At 36.1% G+C, this 20,489-nt stretch overlaps 1 protein-coding gene across 16 annotated transcripts in view; it reads right to left on the reverse strand.

Moving 5' to 3' along the window:
* HDAC9 (histone deacetylase 9) overlaps nucleotides 1-20,489 on the reverse strand; it is a 498,787-nt gene that overhangs the window by 86,828 nt on the left and 391,470 nt on the right. For 13 of the 16 annotated variants that reach the window (XM_052800654.1, XM_052800625.1, XM_052800684.1 and 10 more), the window contains 4 exons: nucleotides 17,603-17,658; nucleotides 17,273-17,360; nucleotides 12,759-12,878; nucleotides 12,348-12,445 (listed from right to left, as the gene is read on the reverse strand). In XM_052800654.1, the coding sequence (XP_052656614.1) occupies nucleotides 12,348-12,445; nucleotides 12,759-12,878; nucleotides 17,273-17,360; nucleotides 17,603-17,658 (362 nt within the window). Of the gene's footprint in view, nucleotides 1-11,646; nucleotides 11,733-12,347; nucleotides 12,446-12,758; nucleotides 12,879-17,272; nucleotides 17,361-17,602; nucleotides 17,659-20,489 lie in introns of those variants that run through there. The other 3 variants (XM_052800675.1, XR_008237087.1, XR_008237086.1) reach the window with 3 other exon arrangements.

Genomic DNA, 20,489 nt, shown 5'->3' on the forward strand with positions numbered 1-20,489 from the left:
AGTATTGGGGGTGTGTACCTCTCATGCAACATGATGGGGAGAGGAACAACTTATCTCCCAAATTAACCTTTTAACTCCTTACATCTTACTATTATCCTTAATAATAACAAACATATTTATATTACTACAATGCGTTGGAGGTACTGTCATGAACCAAAACCCCATTGTATAAGACACTGCAAGGAAGGAATAAAAAGATGGCTCCTGTCTATATACTCTATGGGGACTTGGGGAGCTACAGGCAGAAGCTGTACAAGCTAGAATATTAGAAGCAATCTTAGCAGTATAGGAATTCAACTACTGTCCAGTTTTGTGGGAGGCAATACAGCAAAATAGAAATGTAAAAAAAGATTTCAAGGAGGCTAACAAAGTAGTTTTGTAACTGTTTATGAGAATACCCTGCATGTACAAATATTATCACCAGAAAAAGCAGAAAACCTGTACCTGGTATCATGATTTGGAAAATGAAATTCATAGCAGCATTCTGAGAATGACATTGCAATAATAAAATGGCAGAAGCTTAGAAATCACTTTAGCTGGTTGGAATGGTAGTATATTCTGTATTTCACAGACATGCTACAGAAAGAATTTGCAAAATTTAGACATTGATGGGTTGTGACTTCCAACAGAGAAGGTCAAAGGTAACACAAGAACTTGTCTGTCTGACAGACAGAAAGATGGTTTTGCCTATAGAGAGTGGCAGTAGGAATGGCTTGGGGGTAAAAGTTTGGTAAGGTTGAGCTTGAACTAAAGTCAGATTTTGTCAATTAGTATATCATAAAGTTACTATAAATTTTCATGATGCACAGAGGACACATACCTAGAACAGAGGAGTAATTGGCTGACAAACAATAATTGGATTTGTATTGTGGATGAACTGTCCTCTAGACAGACACAAAGAAGGAGGAGGAGGAGGGACCAAGGCCAAAAGCAGAATGCCATGGAATCACTGAAGAAAGTTCAAGGAAGAAAATGTTGATTCTTCCAAAAGGCAAGTTAAAAGAGCTACTTGAAATGTTGAGTGGAGGCCAGGGATTACTGAACATGGAAGCCAGGGAAGGATGAATTTTCAAGACAAAGACCATCAGGGTCAATAAAAGTGGATGACACACAGGCCAAGGAAAATGAGGGTGAAATATAGACTCTGAGCTTTGGGCTAGGAGGGGTTTATGCTAAGAATGGTTTCAGAGGAAAAGAAGGCTGAGATGCTATTTTGAAGAAGGTCTAGACCTGAACCAGAGGACAGACAGCAATCTGTATTATCAATGGTCTTGGGGATAGAGATGGAGAAAGGAGAAAAGATGATAGAGAGAGAGATTAACAGCACTTTTCCTTTTCAATGAAACATGATTGTATCACAAGGGACAAGAGGCTCTTGTGAGGGGAATGAGAGGTTAAACAGATGAATAAGGGAAGAGAAAAGCTTATATCCCAGGTAGATCAGAAGATGAAAAAGAATGAGGCCCTGGTGCCAAGCAAAGGAGTTTGAGAAGAAGAACAAATGAGGAACAACTTTGTGATCAGAGCCATAGGACAGAGCTGTGGGAGGAAAAGGGGAGTTAGGGCTGCTGTGAAGAATTTGGTGAATGATCAAATTATGACCCCAAGAGAGAAATGTGAAAGGAAAAGGGGAGGGGGCAGTATTTTCAGTATTGGAAAATTATTTCTACTATTTGGTACTATTGGAAAAGTATTTCCAAAACTCTGAAGTTCTTAAATTAACTTTGCAAGACCAAAAAAAACCAGCATAAAAATTTCTGGGTTTCTTCAGTGATTTTTTACATAGGGGCCAATGACTGAACTTGACACAGAGCAAGTCAAAATTAACTCAAGAATGCTCATCCACTTCATGTTTTCACTTTCAGGGGCAGCTAATACTTCTTAGCAGTGGCCCAGCTGATATTACAGTGAGAATGAAATCACTGCCTTCTCAATCAGTTGGAAATCACAGGGTCTTTAAGCTGTTACATTTCTTTTGCTGGCTTTGCTTGCTGTTTCTAACAAGAATTATATTGAAAACAATGGGCAACCTTTTGAAATACTTTTTCTTTGTAGAACAAAGTGAGGTAAAAGACCAGATAATAAATTGTTATTTTCAGATCCAAGGGGAATCAGTTTCCATAGAGAGTTCACCACATAGGCAGTGAAGCAGATGTTAATAAAGCGTGAGGAGTGAGAAGTCCCAGTGACACAGGAATTGAAGCACTTGCAGAGGTTTAACAACAATAATTTCATAATCTGTAAGCATCTTGATTGGTGAGGTAGGAGGGTTGGATTGGATAGGGAGGTAACTAGCCCCCGGTCTCCCATCAGCCTAATAATGCAGGATTAGAACTGTAACTTTTTTGAGAAATGTACTCTTTTACTAAAACATAATCTTTTTGTAGATGTACATCACTTTGATATTTTTCAGAGGGAGGCTTCTTTTAAGAGTGAGTGGAAAAAAATTATTCCAAATAGTCTGACAGCAAAGGCATTAACTTCAGATGTGATGAGGTCAGGTTCATTCGTAAGAATAGGGGGCAAGAAATTGTTTTCAACCATTCAGGGATGGGATTTTTCACTTAAGGTTTTTTTGCTTCTTAGAGTGATGTCCTCACCATGAAGCTAGAGATGAACATTGTCACAAAAGGGTTTGAAACAAACACTTAGTTGTTTTCTTGGAAACTTTCAAATAGCTTTGGTTTTGTTCCAGTGTAGAAGAATATCACATGTCAAAACCGCGGACAGTTGCTACTTACTGGAACTGCTGTCTTTAGTCATCTCTACATAGTAATGCACACCCTGCACAGGAGGGAGAAAGCAGCAGAGACCAATCATTTTACTGACAGGGAGAAAGGAACCAAGTAAACTGCATCTTCCCTTCAGCCCTCCACCTTATATCATCTGATATGCACATGCACTCCTATGCAGGACACAGGAGAAATGCATCCTAGATATAGCTATTTTCAACCTGGTTTATACTATGCTGTAATTTTTTGGTTTCATTTTTCATGAATTTTTTATAAATTAATAATTTTGATAACTTTATTTTAACACCTGATATAAATATATCCAGAATGCTTGTGGTAGGTAAATATATGAATCAGCTAATGAAATACTTTGAAAGCTGGTTTTGTTTCATGGCATAACAACTCATGAAAGTGCTTGTATATAATCGTAAAGATTTGATTGCTTAATTAGGTTAAATGTAGTCACAGTATCTAAGATGAGATCCATCACATTTACTTGGTGAAGAGCCTCTGCTTTCACAAACTCTTTTAACAATGACTTTTGCAAGAAGCTACCATTTTGTATAAGTAACAACGCTATATCTTAGCCATAAATTATGCTGGTGTGCAGAACTGAGACCTGCATTAGCTGATGACACAAATGATTGATTTACTTCTAAATCCTGACCCTAGTATACGTGATCACAGTACAAAGACCCCACTTTGCATGAAAAAATATACAAATATGCCAAACATGGTAAGTCACCCTACGACTGAGCATTTTTCGTATACTGCCTGTAAGAAACAATTAACGTCTAGGAGTTTGAAGTCTGATGGATTCCCTCACACTGGGTAACAACTTATTCTTCAAGAAGCTGCATTGATTTAATGGGATTACTTGTGGCTCATGCAGTACTGCTAATGCCACATAATCATGAGTCATAGACCTCCCTGAACTTTTTCATTAGATATCTGTTTTTGAGACATACATGTTTTCATAGTTTCAAACATCTCTCCACAAGACTAAAAGCTGATTTTAAGAAGTAATAAAATACTCAGAGTTGGGGCTCCAAAAATATCCAGTAACAAGAAACCTCATAAGATCTTGCAGCACTGAGCACAGTGCTATTCAGCATAATTCAGGATTTCAAAATCTGACTCTTGCCAGATTTTTCTATTTTTCTTCAGAATTACTGGAGCTTTATTTGCTAGAATATATTTTCTACAAAAAATACTTATTCCTTTCATTCAATTACTTTATGGGCAAAGTGTAGCACAGGTACACAAAATCATTAGTATTAAAAAATATCTCCAAGGAGTTATTGGTGCAAAAGCATGAGAACATCTATAAGCACAGGCATGCCCTGGAGGTATCCACACAAACCTACACTGAGACACAGGTGCATGAGCACACACAGAACCTCACAATACTTCTTTGCAATCCTGCTTATGTTTGAAAGGAGCAAAATAAAAACTTCCATTTCTTTTTCTTCTTTAATTATTAAAAGAAGAATAGTGGAGGTCTTATTAGCTAAGCTGGCTAAAGAAAGCATGAATAAGAACTGTGTAGCTGAAAGGCCTCTGTTTCTGCTGTTCTTGAAACAACACTTCTGTCTGATTCTGGATAATGGGCTTTTAATAAAAATATCCACCAAAGGAAAACAATTAAACAATACATAAAGCACCAGGGTGCAATCTAGTGGTTCTGTTACAGACTGGAGCTGTTCCAGCAGAGAACATGTGGATATTTTTTACAGGCTACAGTGTAGTTCTCGAAAGTTATTATAAAGCAACAAAATTTAAATTGGGGCTGGACATCTATACAATTGCTCAGTGTTGCTGTAGGACTTTTAATTCAGACCTGAAATTTATCTCCATCAAAATGCCGCAGATATTTTGACTTTTAGGATAAAAATATCTTCTGTACCCTTGCTGCTGTTTAATTTCTTCCAGGATGTTTCTGGTGATATTTCTCAGCTTTCTATCAAAGTATTTGACAATATGACAATTCTTTATCCATACACCTCTATTTTTTCATCTTTCTGGCTTGACAAAAATTGGAAAATGGTTATATCAGAAAAGAGCTTAGGTACTTTTCAGTACTTTGAAACTACAGACCGTGTATGGCTTGGGGTTTTAATCAAATAGTTTTTAACCTGAACCACATAAACCTGACACATGCCATATTTTATTATCCTTTCTCCTCCACCCCCTACTCTGCCATGTCAATAAAAGAAACTGTGCATCTGTAGAAAAGTAAGCCGACACTAATTAATTTCTGCAATGAAAGGTTTCATTTCTGTAGTTCCAGTGAATGAAAGGAGCATCATACGTAATTTTAAAAATCCTGATACAGTAAAGGTGAAAATTTAGGGTAGTTTGGTGAGAAGAAGTTAGATTTTCCAAATAAAAATAAACAAGTAAGAAGAACAAGAGGTCACAGGTTATAAACAGTGTTGCCAGTTTTAGTTTTATGGTGAACTTTGAAGTATAACAAAATGTTGAAAAGCTGTTTATACCAGTGTTTCAAATGCTTTTAACTCTGCTTCTCCATTTCCTAAGGACTCTGTCCCTATCCCCATGATACTAATCATCTGAATGCTCAGAACATTTGTCAAGAAACAAGAAAAAAAGCATGAAAATTTACCATTATTACAAAACCTCCCCCACCACACTCAAAAAAAATACTCAAAAGCCACAAATCCTCAGGACTATTGAATATTTACATATGAAACTTATAGTCTAAGCAGATTTAAAAAATACTATTCCAAGCAAACTTCTACCTTCTTCAGACTTCTTCAAAAGGAACTGCTCACGCACTCTTAAGTCATCTTTTTATAGCTGTTTGGTGTACCTTTCTTTGAATTCTCCTAAGACATTTTCTACAGCAGAAAGGAAAAGAAAGACATCTCTGATTGAAATGCTCACCTTTTAAAGACACTTGGAAGAAGTGGACAAAATCAGAAATGAAAACCTGATTGAAATTATAACTTATGGCTGCAGAATGCTGTGGGTCACTGAAAGCAAACTATATACATCCATACAGAAACCATTGTATAGATTTCCTAGAGCTTCCATGACTGTGTTCTGTTCAGCTATATTTTTCTTCATAAAAGCAGTACTATGCCCATGACAATGCAGAATGATTGCGGATAGTTAGCACTCTCAATAATGTCCATCTACATTGGGGTAAATCATTATCTGCCTGTCATACATATGACTCAGAGATTCTGCCTTCCTCTTTACACAGTGAAATGCTGAACACGTTGCCGTCAGCAAACAGACAAGAGAGATAACAATAGCTGTGATAATCTTTACCAGTTATTGTAAAGCAAAATATTGAGAAATAAATAATTGATTTCCATTAGTAAAGATAAACATGGCATTTTGCTAGACTGAGGCCATTGCTAATGGAGTTCGCTGATAACACAACAGATTAAAGTTCTGAAGATGTTAGTTCTGTTTGCTTCTAGTTCTTTTATTGACTCAGGAGTCTGAGCCGCTAACTCGGCTTTTTTATTTCCTCTCCCACACCTTTGTCCTTTTATCTCTTCACATTTGAATCAGAAACTGAGTCTTAGCATATTTTCTAGATCCAGTCTAGCATAATATAACCTCAGCAGCAGCCTCTGGACATTATAGCCATAAAAAATAATAGCATTAAGTTATGGGTATTTAGAATTATCGTTTAAAAGAACTTTTTTTTCTCAAAAGCTATTCTTGGTGGAATTCATTAAACATTATCACAACATACCATTGTTCTATGACTCACTGTAAATAGTAAGGTACAGCTAGGAAAAATGTTGATTTTTGTCTCCTACATTCTTTTGCTATGTTTATAAGAAACCAAGGTTTCTACCCAGTCAGAGAGTTATACAATATTGCAGAAGAGTGATGTCAAAGAAAGCCATAATAATGTTAAAAATAATATAAATCGATGGTTCGCCCTCATGTGGTGTATTTAGCTCATTTCTAGAAAATAGCAGAGCTTCAGAGATGAGCAATTAAGATGATTTGGCAACTGGACACATTCCTAAGTGAAGAAAGATTGAAAAGGCCAGAAATACTATATTTTGAGAGAAGAAAAATAGGAAAGGAAATAACGCAGATAATGTAAATATATTTAAAATAATAAATATCCATAGGCAAGAATGTGCACTTCATCTACACATGTAGTACATGAACAAATGGATGTTTAACAAAAGTGGAAGACTAGTGATTTGGGCTAAACCAAAGAATCTTTGTTTTTCAGACACGCATACTTAAGACCATGAAACTCAATACCAACAGGATACACAAAACTTATTAAAGTTGTTATCTCCAGTTCCTCAGTGAACAAAAAGTTATAAAATTTACTAGAAAATTAAATTAATATATACAAATATATTCTATTTATGTATACTTATATGAAAAATCATAAGGAAAAAAACATAGACATACATTCTCTGAGTGGCCTTTTTAGGGTTTATGTATGAAATTATAACTTAAAAAGTCAAAAAAATTCATAGTACCTATACTGAAACAGAGTTAACAAGGAGAATATATTTGAAAAGCAACAAAAATACATTTACAAAGTTTTTCATTTGAAATATCAAAATTAAATGTCATCAGATTAGGAAATACAAAAATAAGACAAAAAAAAGGGTTGGTATACATCAACACAATCTCTTGAATAACCTTAACTATGCCTTGTAAGGCCACAAGACTACAGTGAATATTTCTTAATATTTTTGATCAGATATTAGAATACAGAATTTTAAACATATTTATTTTCTCCCAAAACAAGCACTGAGGACTGTAAGACAGAGTGAAGATTTTCTGCACACCTTCATTTTCTTTCATTTTTACACTTTAACATATGTGGTTACAAATATGATTTTAATTTTGGATTACCTCTGTTTAAAATTATTATTTTGGGGTAATTATAAATTTTGTGCTGTATTTTAAATTAAATCGTGGATATAGTTCATCCTTAACTCTGCCTTAATGTCACCTGTGTCTTCTGAATTTGCTCACCTTCTTAAATTAAAATCATACATGTGACTACTAAAAATTGAACTCAAAGATAATATTATCATGAGCTATTTCTAATCATTCCAAGAAACACACACACACACACACGTTTCATTTTATGAAAGATTTTATGGCCAGGTTCCTTGATATGCTGTAGCTGTTTTATGCTACTCTGGAGTAGAGCAAAGCAGCCAGAGCATAGTGGCTGGTTACGCTAAATTTACAGCTCTTTTGTTGAATAAAAGCAGTGCAAAGCAGTTGGAAGGCACACCCCAGTTTCCTTCTGTCTCTTGCTTCTCCCTAACTCTTCTGAACACTTATATTTGTTTCCACTGCCTCCTGCATTTTCTATATTCTGCTCTATGGAAACACATCTCTCCTGTCCTCTGTAAACTCCAAGTACATACATATATATATGTGCATGTACAACACAGACCTAAGCCTCTGTCTGCTGCCTCCTTTACTGACCACATGTGGTATAATGTGGAGCTTATGAAAATAATTATTTGAACACTAGTAGTTGACTGTTGCTCTTATTTTTTCTATAACTATTGGCAGAAGAGAGTGGATTACATCCTCATAAACTTGAGTGTAGAATCATCCTCTTAGAAAATAGCCACCATATTCTATTGCTTTCAAAGAGATTAAATCAAATTTAACCTGAATAGGTGGAAGTAAATGATGAAACAAAACTCTAGAGGGAAAGATACATCAGGCCTTGAAAATAATGGAAAAGAGCTGTGCGTTTGTGTTATCATAGGGATAGAGATGCCTACCCTTTAGAAAAAGGACATTATTGCAAGGATTTTTGTAGCTAGACCAGTTGGTTAACTATGGTAAACATCAAACAAAACTCTTCTGGCAAAATTAAAAGGTATAGTGATTTGATTACTGTACTGTTCCATTCTACAGAAACTTCTCTCTCCTACATTTTCTACTACCTCCTTGTAGTTAACATAAGCAAACATATTTTCTTAGTAGAAATGGGAAAGAAATGGAAAGGAAAACATATTGTTTTATACATGAAAGAGCAGTCTTCATCTTCAAACCAGCTACAGCCATTTAAATTTGATTTTGCACTAGAAAGAGTTAGTTTAAAAATACGATAAAGACTCCTCATATAGCACTGAAATCAAAATGGCAGACACAAACCAGCACCGTATTTTTTCCTGTCTCCCACTGGAGTCCCACTGGAGCCACTCACTCAGCATGCCTTTGAAGTGATTATTCTGTGTTATGCCTCTAACTCATCTTCAAGTTTTCTGCATTTTTACACATGAAAGTTGCTTTTTCCTGAAGAAATAGAAATATTTTCTTGGACAGTTTGGAGGAAGAGTAAGGTGTAATCTCATTCAGTCCCAACAAGATTTACTTAAAATAGATTTATCTAGTGATTTATGCAATTGAAAATAACTAATATTCAGCCACCTGCATGTATATGTATGTGCCTGTAAATGCTTATACTGTTCTACAAATAGATTCTGGCCTAAGAACCTATACCTGATATCAGATACATCGTCATATGCAATACCTGATTATGGGCAAAACTCTAGAGGCAGAAAAAAGCCTTGGTCTCTATTTCTGTGGACATTATCATTCGGAAGGGGCTCTGCTGTGAAATTTGACAGTCAATCAAGCAGTAACGAGCTACCTAGTGTCATGTCTGCTGACACTTCAAGTATGTGCCTGGTGCAATTTTATGAAGAAACTAGGGCTCTGCTAGTGAGAAAGTGAAGGTTATATGTACCCCCTAGGGAGCTTTAGATGATTTTAATGCAAATTTCTCAGTTCCTAAGAACTCAAAGGATTAGGCTCTTGAGGCAGCCAGAAAGCAGGAAGCCTTGGCTTCTCTCTAAACAGGCTCCACCCGTCTGCAAACTTATTCACACCTTGGTTTTGGAGAGGACCTTCACCAACACCCTCTCCTGCCTTCGCTGGGGATTGAATACTGCATAACCTCTCTGTCTACTGGGGAGTAGGTATAAAGAGAAAATCTCTCCATTTTGTCCCTTATTTTTCTCTTAAAATTGAGGATGTCCAACATTTTCCCCACCCCTTAGTTAGGATCTTCTCTGTAACTCTGTTTCTAAAATCAATTTATTTGAAATAAAAATCAAGCCCATTTTCCTATCTACAAAACTCACTGTTTATTTTCTTAACAACTGACATGTTACAGGTCAAAACCCCAGAACAACAGCTGACTTGCTGGGGTTTTTAGCAACTCTTCTATTGATTTTCTCCAAGACTGTACCTTCCTTTCTATCTATGGCTAAAGGACTGAACTGTGGATCTCTCTTTCCTGACTACTGTCTCACAATTCTGTCCTGGCCAAACTGAGAACACAGGCTACATAATTTGTGACATTTTGGATAATAGCAGGGATAGATTCTGATCCACAGGTTAAGTGTCTCTTTACCAGGAGTTGTAAATTTACCTACCATTCAGATCACATCCATAGAAAATAGCTACTTGGTCTATCCTACATAATGCACGGATTTTTGTATTCGCTCTTCGAAGTTCCATGCCGTTTGCTTCATTGATCCCCACTCAAAACCGTCATACCAAACCCATATCAATAAGCCCTACAGAGGGCACAAAGACTGTGCGCAGGCAAAAAGGGGCTTAGGGTATAGGGAAACATTTCCTGTCATTCTTACTCTTTTGGAGAAAAGGAAAACAGCAGTATCTATTGTAATCAGTCAACAGCATTATATTTCTTAAAAAAAAAAGGCAATTAACTATGTAACACAATGTATAACCTTCACATTAATCACAACATTAATCTCAAGGTTAAATGGATGCATTTAAAACAGCAGCATTAAATTTTGCACCATCAGCAATTCTTTTAAGGGAGATCCCAAACTTTACTTTGAATTTATCTGCATTAAAAAAATTATATAATTACACATTTATTTTAGTGGCATGTCTGTAAATGATTAGTCAGTGTGTAGTAGCTTACATGAATTTTATTTTCCTGAATAGTGCTGCTTTGCGCAGGCACAGAGGTTGAAATTCCTTCTAACTCTGAAGCAGAGTAATAGGTACAGCAGCAATATTAGCTGCTCCAAACTATTTACTAGTGTGCCTTAAACTAGAACTGCAAAGTACACATTTGAAAAGGTAGTATTAAGCCCAGGATTTTGTTGTCAGGATAGCAGGGTTACCAATTATGGTTGCAGTCTCAGTTATGTGAGTCTTCTGTTCAATAAGCTGGGACCAACATTCTCCACAGCATTAGATGGCCACATTACCTATATCTTTATTGGAACAGGTTGGATCCAAACCAAGAATTTTGGGGTGATCATACCAGATATATTAGTATCAGACACTAATACTAGTGATTTGAACCATCCAGTCCCCTAACTTCTGTAAAATCTCGTCAAAGAATAAGACAGATCTTAGAAAGAGCTTGATGTAATACCGAGGTGTAGAAAATTTGGAGCTTGCCACTGACTACTTGTTTAGACTCTTTAAATACAGGCAAATGTTGTAAATAAAATCAAAACCTTTTCCACAATAACAGTGTGATATTGTGAATGTGTAAGGCTATTTCTGTGTCTAGGGCTTAGACTTTGAATTCAGGTGTGTTGTTTAACAGGTCCTCTGCGTATTATTTCATGGACTGCATAGGAGTGCTTCAGAAAAAAAAAATAAAATTAGTTTTATACTTTTTGTGATGTATTTTCAATAGAATATAGTCAAAAGCTATGCAAGGTAAATGCACTACTTGAAACTAGAAGTCTTGAAAGTGATTGGAGATACACATTAGTTGTCTCATTGCCTTTCTTGCATATCAGTTTCCACTAAATGAAACATCTTTTCGAACACGTAGCATTTGCCCAATCTTGAGAGGTGAGTGCCCACTAAACTCTTCCACTGGACTGCTTTACAATGAAAGAAAATTGTGTCTGTAAGACAGGACTACTGAAAGTCTAAAAGAGTGTGTTTTAAATTGTTTTTATCTCCTCTGGTCCCATGAAAATAAGACTAAAGATTATGATGCATCACCTATGAAAGAATAAAATTTCATTTAGAATGAGCTATTGAAAGCAAAGAGAAATACAGCATGCAACATTTCCTATCATTCTTACTGAGACATTTTACAATTATTTGCTTTTAAGTAAATAACGCTTCCCTGCCATTCATAGTAAAATCCAATTGGTCAAATCTGTGAGCATCACGATGAGACTTTTAAGTGAATGAAGAACGCTGGATTCAGACCATACTTCATATTGCTTTCTATCTGCTCTGCTTGCATGCAACTGCAGTCAGTGTGGATGTGAGCAGTAATTTTCTTCTGCCTGGTATGAATGCTTACATTTAAATTTTGTAGGTAGAGAAGTGAGCAAGCTCAAAGTCATTTTACTGGCATGATATAATAATGATTAAATGAGTGACTGATTAAATCATTAGACTTCTTTTTTTTGTCAGTTCTGAGTGGATGATCACAACAATTAAATTATCTGTTTTTATTATTTACTGAGCTTTCGTATACTGGGATACTAGGATTAAGTTAGTTTCACCATGGGTCATTCTCCTGTCTTTCAAGATTACATTAGCTCTTATTCATGTGCTTATGTTCTACAACCAGTTTTTATAACTGTAAAAGAAAAATGTACCAACCTGAATGCTGTGAGATACTCAACATCGCCCATAGGAGGATCCAAGCCACCTGTCCAAGCAATATTTATGTTATACCCTTCACCAGGGCCACTTCCAACCTGAAAAATAGGAATAAAATGCCAAAAGGAGTGAAGAGGAGGAAAAAGGAGGAGGAAAAGGGGGGGGGGGAATTCTCAAGTGTGCTTTAGAAACAAACATCAAACAACATGTCAGATCAGCCCAGCCTTGTTTGACAAGGACTGCTCTGGGTTATGCACTTGTTCTCCACTGGTCCCCTGCTCCCAGTGGACAATTTGGTAATCTGGTGTAATTTAAAGAACCAGAGAAGGACAAGAAAATTAGGGGTAATCATGCAACGCAATTACCTGAAAGATACAAATAAAAATGGGGCTCTAAAGAAATAAACCTAACCTCATTTGGGGCTCCACTGCCGGGGAAGAAGTTGCCTTCATCATAGCGATGGAGGGAAACATACAGGATGCTGGGGTCAGTGTAAAAAGCCTGCTGTGTACCGTTGCCATGGTGAACATCCTAAAGGAGAAAGAAAACAGATGACAAATGTAATAATGTCCAACTCAGTGTAGAGAGCTCAGTTCTGCTTTCTTTTACCACCCCCCCCTCTGTTTCTCTCCCTCTCCCTTGCCCTCCTTTTGTCTTTCCCTTTCCCCCTCCCTTCACCACCCCATACTTCCTGAACTTTCAGGCAAATTACTCTTTAATGCACTCATTTTTTAAACTGGCTTCTAAAAATCAGGAAACCATAGCGAGCGTGCCCTGGAGACTCCAGATGAGCAGTCATTGAGAAATCCCAGTCCTTTTGTACAATTAGATATTTATACACCGGCTCTTTGTACTCCTTGCCTCAGTGATGGAATCTAGCATCCTGTTTTATGGAGGAATTTTATGACTTATTAACTGCCAACAGTTCATAACCCCTCAGGCTTAATTAACTAGCCTCATTGGCCTCTGAAGAAAGACTAATGTTTAAACTACAAACTAGTATTTTGCAGAAGGATCTATGGTTTACAGAGCTTTTTCACAATTCTTGACAGAACACTAAACATAAGTGTATTCATTGATTTGCCAAGTTCCACTATTGAGGTCAAAGGCTCTGCGACCAGCTGAGTAAATTGGCTTTCTTGAAACATTCAGTTCAGTTAGCAGTCCCTCAGCAGTTAGATCCACATCAAAAGAGATGCCAGATGCGGAAAGGACTTCATACTTCATTTTTGCAAAATCATGACGGCAACAGTTGAAGACATAGGAATATGATCTCATTAGCTATTAAATCATCTGGCAGATAGGATGGTGCCTTCCACAATCAAGGAGTGACCTTGGCCAGTCTCCATATTTCAAACATTATATAATGCCAGTGAAAAGAAATTCTGTCATTAAATAAAATACTGAAAAAGAAATGCTGACAGTGTATCTAGATAAAAAAGGCTGATGTTGTGGACTTTTCCTTTTTTTAGTTTTGTTTTCACAGTTCTACTATTGTACTATGTGATTAGACACACAAGAAAGTTTGCAAGTGAAAATGGAAAATCCACTTGCCTTTCAGTAAAAGAAAACTGGGTCTTTTTTGTAAGTTTCTCCACTGGCATTTGTAGGAAGCTGAAAAATTATAGATATTATTGATTGTCCTCCTTTAATCCATCCCTTTTTAAAATTTCTGATTTAAATTGAGATTTCAGAAGGAGGACAGAAAAGTAGTCTGAATGGCAACACTATCACCCAGACTGTATTTATTTTACAAACACCATGAGGTCTGAACCAAATTTAGGATCAGAGAAACAATGGTCTCATTTTCCTCAGGATGCCTAGACTCCAGGAAGGTTGGAGTTAGGTGTACGTTGCCAACGGCACAGCAAGCACTGCCCATTGCTTGCGCTCTTTGCCAGCTGATGTAGCCCATGACTTTCATCCACATTGTTCAAGACTCTCTACATTGATTGAGTCTTACTTGTTCTGCATTGTGCTTGACTTGGACCTCCTCTGGGACCTCTGTGGGTTAATATTATAATGCTTCCTTTTCTTTTCTCAGTTGAAAGTACTTGAAACAACATGAAGTTACAGCCCAACTGTGACTTAGTGCCAAGGTTAAATGTAACACATGTTGGAGGTGCAAGGGAGCACACACTGGTGTGAGGCTGTTGGACATTTGAAGGCAGCCAGCATAGTGTTAGAGGCCTCTGACTGGCAAATGAAGTAAAATCTGGCATGCAGACTAACCCCAGAATTCCATTCAGTCTTCAACTACGACAGAATTAATTGGTTTACTCCAAAACAGACCCAGATCATGCTAACATACATGCAAGTATGGATGATCTTGGAACAAGGATTGCAACAACAACCAAAGAAGCTATGTTGGCCTACCTATATAGATAGATCTGCAGAGACTATGAGTAAAAACATAATAGGACTTCATTTTGTGATTTTAATTAGTCTTTCTTTCCCATGCATATTTGGGGCTTTAGATACATTCTTGCTGTAACAGTTTTCAAATGAGAAGAAAAAATATTAAATGGACATAGAGAGCTCTTTATTATTATTATTATTATTATTATTATTATTATTATTATTATTATTATTAAAATCTCAAAGCTACCTTTCTTGTCTAAACTTTAATTCCACCAAGAAGGATTACTCTGTTTTGAAGAGCAGTAACTTCTCTGGTTAGACAAAGGAATGTGTTGTTTAAGACTGCGGATGTTACCATGTTGGAAATATGTTCACATTCTGCCCTTAGTAGATCAAGTGTATTCAGGGCATATAAGTCAGTTAAAAAATGGAGATGTATTCAGATGGTGGAATAAGGATAAGAAAAACTGGCAAAGAGGTCTTTTATTTTAGTGTAGAAATAAATGAAGGAAAGATTAAAAATTTAAAAGTTAAGAATTTATATAACAACACATGTAGCAGCTATGAAGACTACACTTAATTTGTAACTAGAGTACAGTTTAATGTGTGGGATTGAATATTACTTTTTAATATTTACATCGTAGTAACATGTATAGCTGCCAACCTGCATGGGGTCCTGCTGTGCTAGTCACTAACAAAATATAGTCTTAAAGGTTAATTTCAAGTCTAACATCTGTAATTCCATTCTTTCTTTCAGATGCCCAAAACACTCTGTTGGTGGGCATAAAGACATCACCATTAACTTGTTCATTCATTCAGTTTGGATTGTGATTTATCCATAGTTTGCATACATCAGAAATTTTCTATACGAATTTTTGTACATCATTGCACTGACCGTGGAGCAGACTAGGGACTGGACTGCAACTGCTCCAGGAATGAAGTAATCTGTCAGCCATATATTTCTCCCTTTTCACCAGCTGAGTTATTCTGGCCAATGGGATAGAGTCAGAGAGAGGCTGACCATTCCCCATCTACTTTCCTGGGTAAGGATAGGCAGCTTCACAGGTAATCATTTGCACAGGTAATGATTTGCACATTTAACCTTGCCTTGAAAAATTGAAGCTGAATTCCTAAGTGCTTATTAGTTAAGTAAGTCAAATGGAAGTGATTTCTTTTCCCAACAAAGTGAATGTAACATTTACAGTCAAAAAACCTCAAAAACATTCACAAAATGCAAACTTTGAATAGGCTTTTCTTATTAAAAAACAAGAATAAACACAGAGTTCACTTTTGGCCAGCATTTACAGCACTAAAACTCAATGAACTGTAAGATTCAAGTCAGCAAACAGATACAACATAGAGTGGAAGTGAATTTTGCAAAAATACTGGTTTCTTGCAGTTTATAATTATGTTTCTAAGTGATAGTAGACCACCCTAAGAAATATTTGAAAAACATTCTAAGAATAGTTAACCTACCTATATACTTATTCTACCACTCATTTTTCACTTGCCATTCCTTCCACCACACTCCTTTCTCTGCTTCTCTTCAAGAGCCAGTACGCATGTTTAACTGAACAAAAGTGCTAGATGGTAAGGCCATGACTTCACAATAAGATTTAATTATGAGTGCAGATATGAACAAGATTTAGACTATTAAGCCCTGCACTTCAAAAACCCTTTAACATATTTTGTCTTTAAATCTTTTATCACCTGCAAAAATTAATTAAGTGCAGATGTAACAGGTTAGGTTTTGATGCCAGGGTTCATTTCCTGTCTATGCTTTGTCAGACACCCTATTACACCTCCTCATGAACTGTAGGAAAACAAAAATGGTGCTCATAAATCAGCATTCAGCTTTCCTTGGGCTGTGCATTGGCCTGATCCTTTAAGTGCAAGGCAGAGCTCCAATTCATTATTCATGAAAATAATATAGACAACATGCCAAATGTCATCTGCATTTAAATAATCCATTTGTTAAACATATTAAGTATTGTGTAAGAATGCCTTATATTAAAATACAAGACTAATCCAATGAAGTGGATTTTTAATCACGTAGCTTTCCTTCAGGGAACCATCAAAAGCTGGCACACATGACTTGAAAACTTCTTAGAGGGAATGACCTGTTGATTTCTTTAATAATATCGAAGTTACACAACAAGTCGAATCATTGCTAGCTGGGGGAAGTGGCCAATTTGGTTACCAAAGCAACAACATTCTTTAAAGCACATTTGACTATTTAAAGTTTATATTCTGTAGGGAAAAGTAAACTTTGGTTCTGTAGGGTTATTTTAACGGTGGAAGTATCAATTCATTTAAGGACCATAAAAGTTGCCCTGATCTGTGCCTTCTTCTCATTAAATTGCAGTTAACACCATTAAAGTGAAACATAGATGTTTATGGCTTCAGTACTGCCATCCTGGTTTTAATGAGTTCCCAAAATCAGAGGAAATGCACACCTTTATTACTTGTAGATATTAAAAGCAGGAAAGTCTGACATATGAATACAAATTCATTATCTTTTATCTAGATGCACTGAAAGTGCAATGCTTGCCAAGAATACATACCAGATCTACAATCAATATCTTGCCTATATTTAGCTTGTCTCTCAAGTATTTGGCAGTAATTGCAATCGAATTAAAAAAGCAGAACCCCCTGTGGAATAGAGAAGAACAGAAATAAGAAAGCAAATCAGTCAGGAAAACAGCTATAAATAATGTTCAGAGCATTTTAAAAAATGCTATATGATCTCTGAGGCCATAAATCTGCTTCTGGGAGTACCTAGAAAGCCTTTTCAGTCATCTGCTAACAATTACAGTTCTTCAGAGACATGCACAATGCAGGTGATTGCCAGTAACCTTAGTGCTCCAAGATGGGCAATATTCCCTGGTACTTACATGGCTGTTGATTCTTCAGCATGATGGCCTGGGGGCCTTACAACAGCAAAGCCATTCTGTAAGAACAAGATAGGTTTTCAATTATCAGCCTAAAAAAATACTTGACTCAGTGCAAAACAGAGCAGCAGGCAGACTGGATTTAAATCTATTAGAGGCTCTTGAGCACTTTTTCTGTCCAGTCTCCCTTTCATAGTACTGCAAGAAATAATATATTTGAGAACAGTGGCATATAAAATTATATAAATACACACAGGCACATACATACATACACACACCACGTGATCTAAAGAGGAGGAAAAAGGCAGGATGAGAAAGCTGTTGTTATCAATTCTGCTGTCTAGAATTCATATTTAAAAGGAAGTAGATACTACTGATCCATTCTTGATCTAAGTTCATGTAATCTTACATTGCTCCAGCTTGACATGCTTCAAAATAAAAGTAGCTTGAGGTATATATTTTACATGATTAGTCAGTGTTGACCCTACCTTCTCTATGGACTAAATGATAAATTCAGACACATACACACACATGTAATTCCTAACAGTAGAAGAAGGATGACAATGAATATCCCATATTTCTGCAAACCATAAATTGAACTTGGGAACCTGCCATGCTCACAAGTTTAATAGATTCCCTAAAGTCAATTTCTGACACATTTTCTGGAATTGTATATAAATTTCATAAAGTACAACACTAGGATCAGTGATGATCAAGGAATTTTTTGCCTCTAGAGTCACTGAAGATAAAAGAAAAATGAAATTTCCCTCCTTCCAGTGTGGGTAACATAAAGGGAAAATGTAGAAGTATTGGCAAGCTAGCTTTGTTCAGAAAGTCAGATTGTGTATTCAAGAAGCAGTGTCTCATAAGGGTGTGTATCATACCAAATGTCTCTTACAACGGTCAGACTCAGGAGAACACCATTACTTCATCAGATTTACTCTTTATTTCAACTACTCAAGACATTTAGTCTCTGCTATTCAGCTATATATTTGACATCAAATTAATGACAATTAACACATACATAAAAATAAGAAATTATAATCTGTGCATAAGTATATCAGCCAAACTTGTATTTTTCAAGCAGCCTCATACAAATACCATGTGTATATGTATGGCTGCAAGACCAACCAAGTATTGTATTTTCAGAGAGGAGGGCACAGGAAGAAAAAGCATGGAATATTTCTATATTTTAATAATCAGTATTAAAGTAGTCCAGTTTGATATACTTAGGATAGTTAAATGTCAATGTTTCAGCCTTTACTCATCTGAAACACACATAATAATCACTAAACTTTCACTCATATGGGTGTAAATAAGGAGGAACAACATGGCAGTTAACAGAATTACATTGGTGCCTGTGAAATCTGTTTATTTATAATCCTATGACTGTCTGCTTGTGTGTACCTGTGCAATTGCCTACCTATGCTGTTACATTGGCATTAATTTAGAAACAAATACTACCCAGCTATCTCATATAATTTGCTGCTAAACGTAATCGAAGAAGCCAGCTGCCAAGTTTTGTGGAGTGTGGCCAAAGTTCTATCAGACTACAGCAAACAAACTATAACACAAATGGAGTACATCTGTAAGAGTGGTTCTTCTGGCCACCATTTAAAGAACCTGGGGGATTTGACATTGTGCCTTATTTTGCATTAAATGTCCACAATAAAAAAAAAACAAAACCACAAACCAAACAAACTAAAGACACAACAAATATATATGTTCATATTTAGGCAGGCATTCCTGGAGGTAGAATATAAATTGCCTATAGATCAAAGACACCATCAAAAAAAAAAAGGCCTTGTGGAGTGCACTAATCTTCAGAACCAAAGCAGCTTTACACTCTTAGCTAAAACCCTATTCCACATCCTTCTGAGGGTTTTGTAACATTTCCTTTTCACACAAAGTATGACATAGAGAAGAATTCTGTGAAGAATTCTTTTGTAGCATTTATAAAAAGCAAAGTATATGTATGCTGAGGAACGTACAGATAATGAAGTGAAAAAAGACTCAGAGAAGAGGGTATTACTAGAGAGAGAGCATCATGCTACCTGTATTTTGTTCTCTCGATATTTCCAAGAATTTGGAAAAAGTCCATGCAAGGCTTACAGCTGCCCCTGCTCAGCTCACAGCTCATTATCATCTAACTTTATCAGCATTCCCAAAAGATCAATATAATTAAGATAATTATCTCTGGGAGGATTTCATGGTGCAAGATAGAGACAGAAAAAATCAACACTGCTGTTTTTGACAACATGACAGTTACAGTATAGGCTTCTCTTTTCTGTTCCCTTCCTTTGACAAGACTGTTTGGAAGCCCTGTTTCGTTATAGCTAGCTAATTTCAGCTATCAGAGCTTAAGTTAGCTATTACAGTTCTCCATGAGCATGCAGGACATTCACATCAGTGTTGTGACCATTTTTTATGTGTTTTTACATCACAAGAAGTTCAATATTCACATGGGAAATTTTCTTTTTTTTTTTTAAATACAGTGCATATGTTATATTGATGATAAAGCATATACTATAATCAAATTTCACCAAACACTGAAAACTAGTTACCATACAGTATTAACATCAACTTTTGTGTAATTGATAAAACACTTCATTTCTCCTACTTTCAGGCTTTGTATGAACACAGTGTGCATTAGCACAACGGAACATGAATTCATTTATTTAGGCAATATTTAAATACCAGACAGTGAGCTCAGAACAGTAGACAGAAAGGCAAAAATCTGCTTTAAAGATAGAAAGACTAACACAGAGCAATATGTTGAAAATGAAGCCAACACACATAAATTCAAAGCATTTTTGTACAGAGCCTTATTTATACTAGGATACAGACACCTTTATATGTAGACAGAACGTTAAACTGACTGACAGACATG

Source organism: Harpia harpyja, chromosome 1 (assembly GCF_026419915.1).
Source record: "Harpia harpyja isolate bHarHar1 chromosome 1, bHarHar1 primary haplotype, whole genome shotgun sequence".
NCBI classification, from domain to species: Eukaryota; Metazoa; Chordata; class Aves; order Accipitriformes; family Accipitridae; genus Harpia; species Harpia harpyja.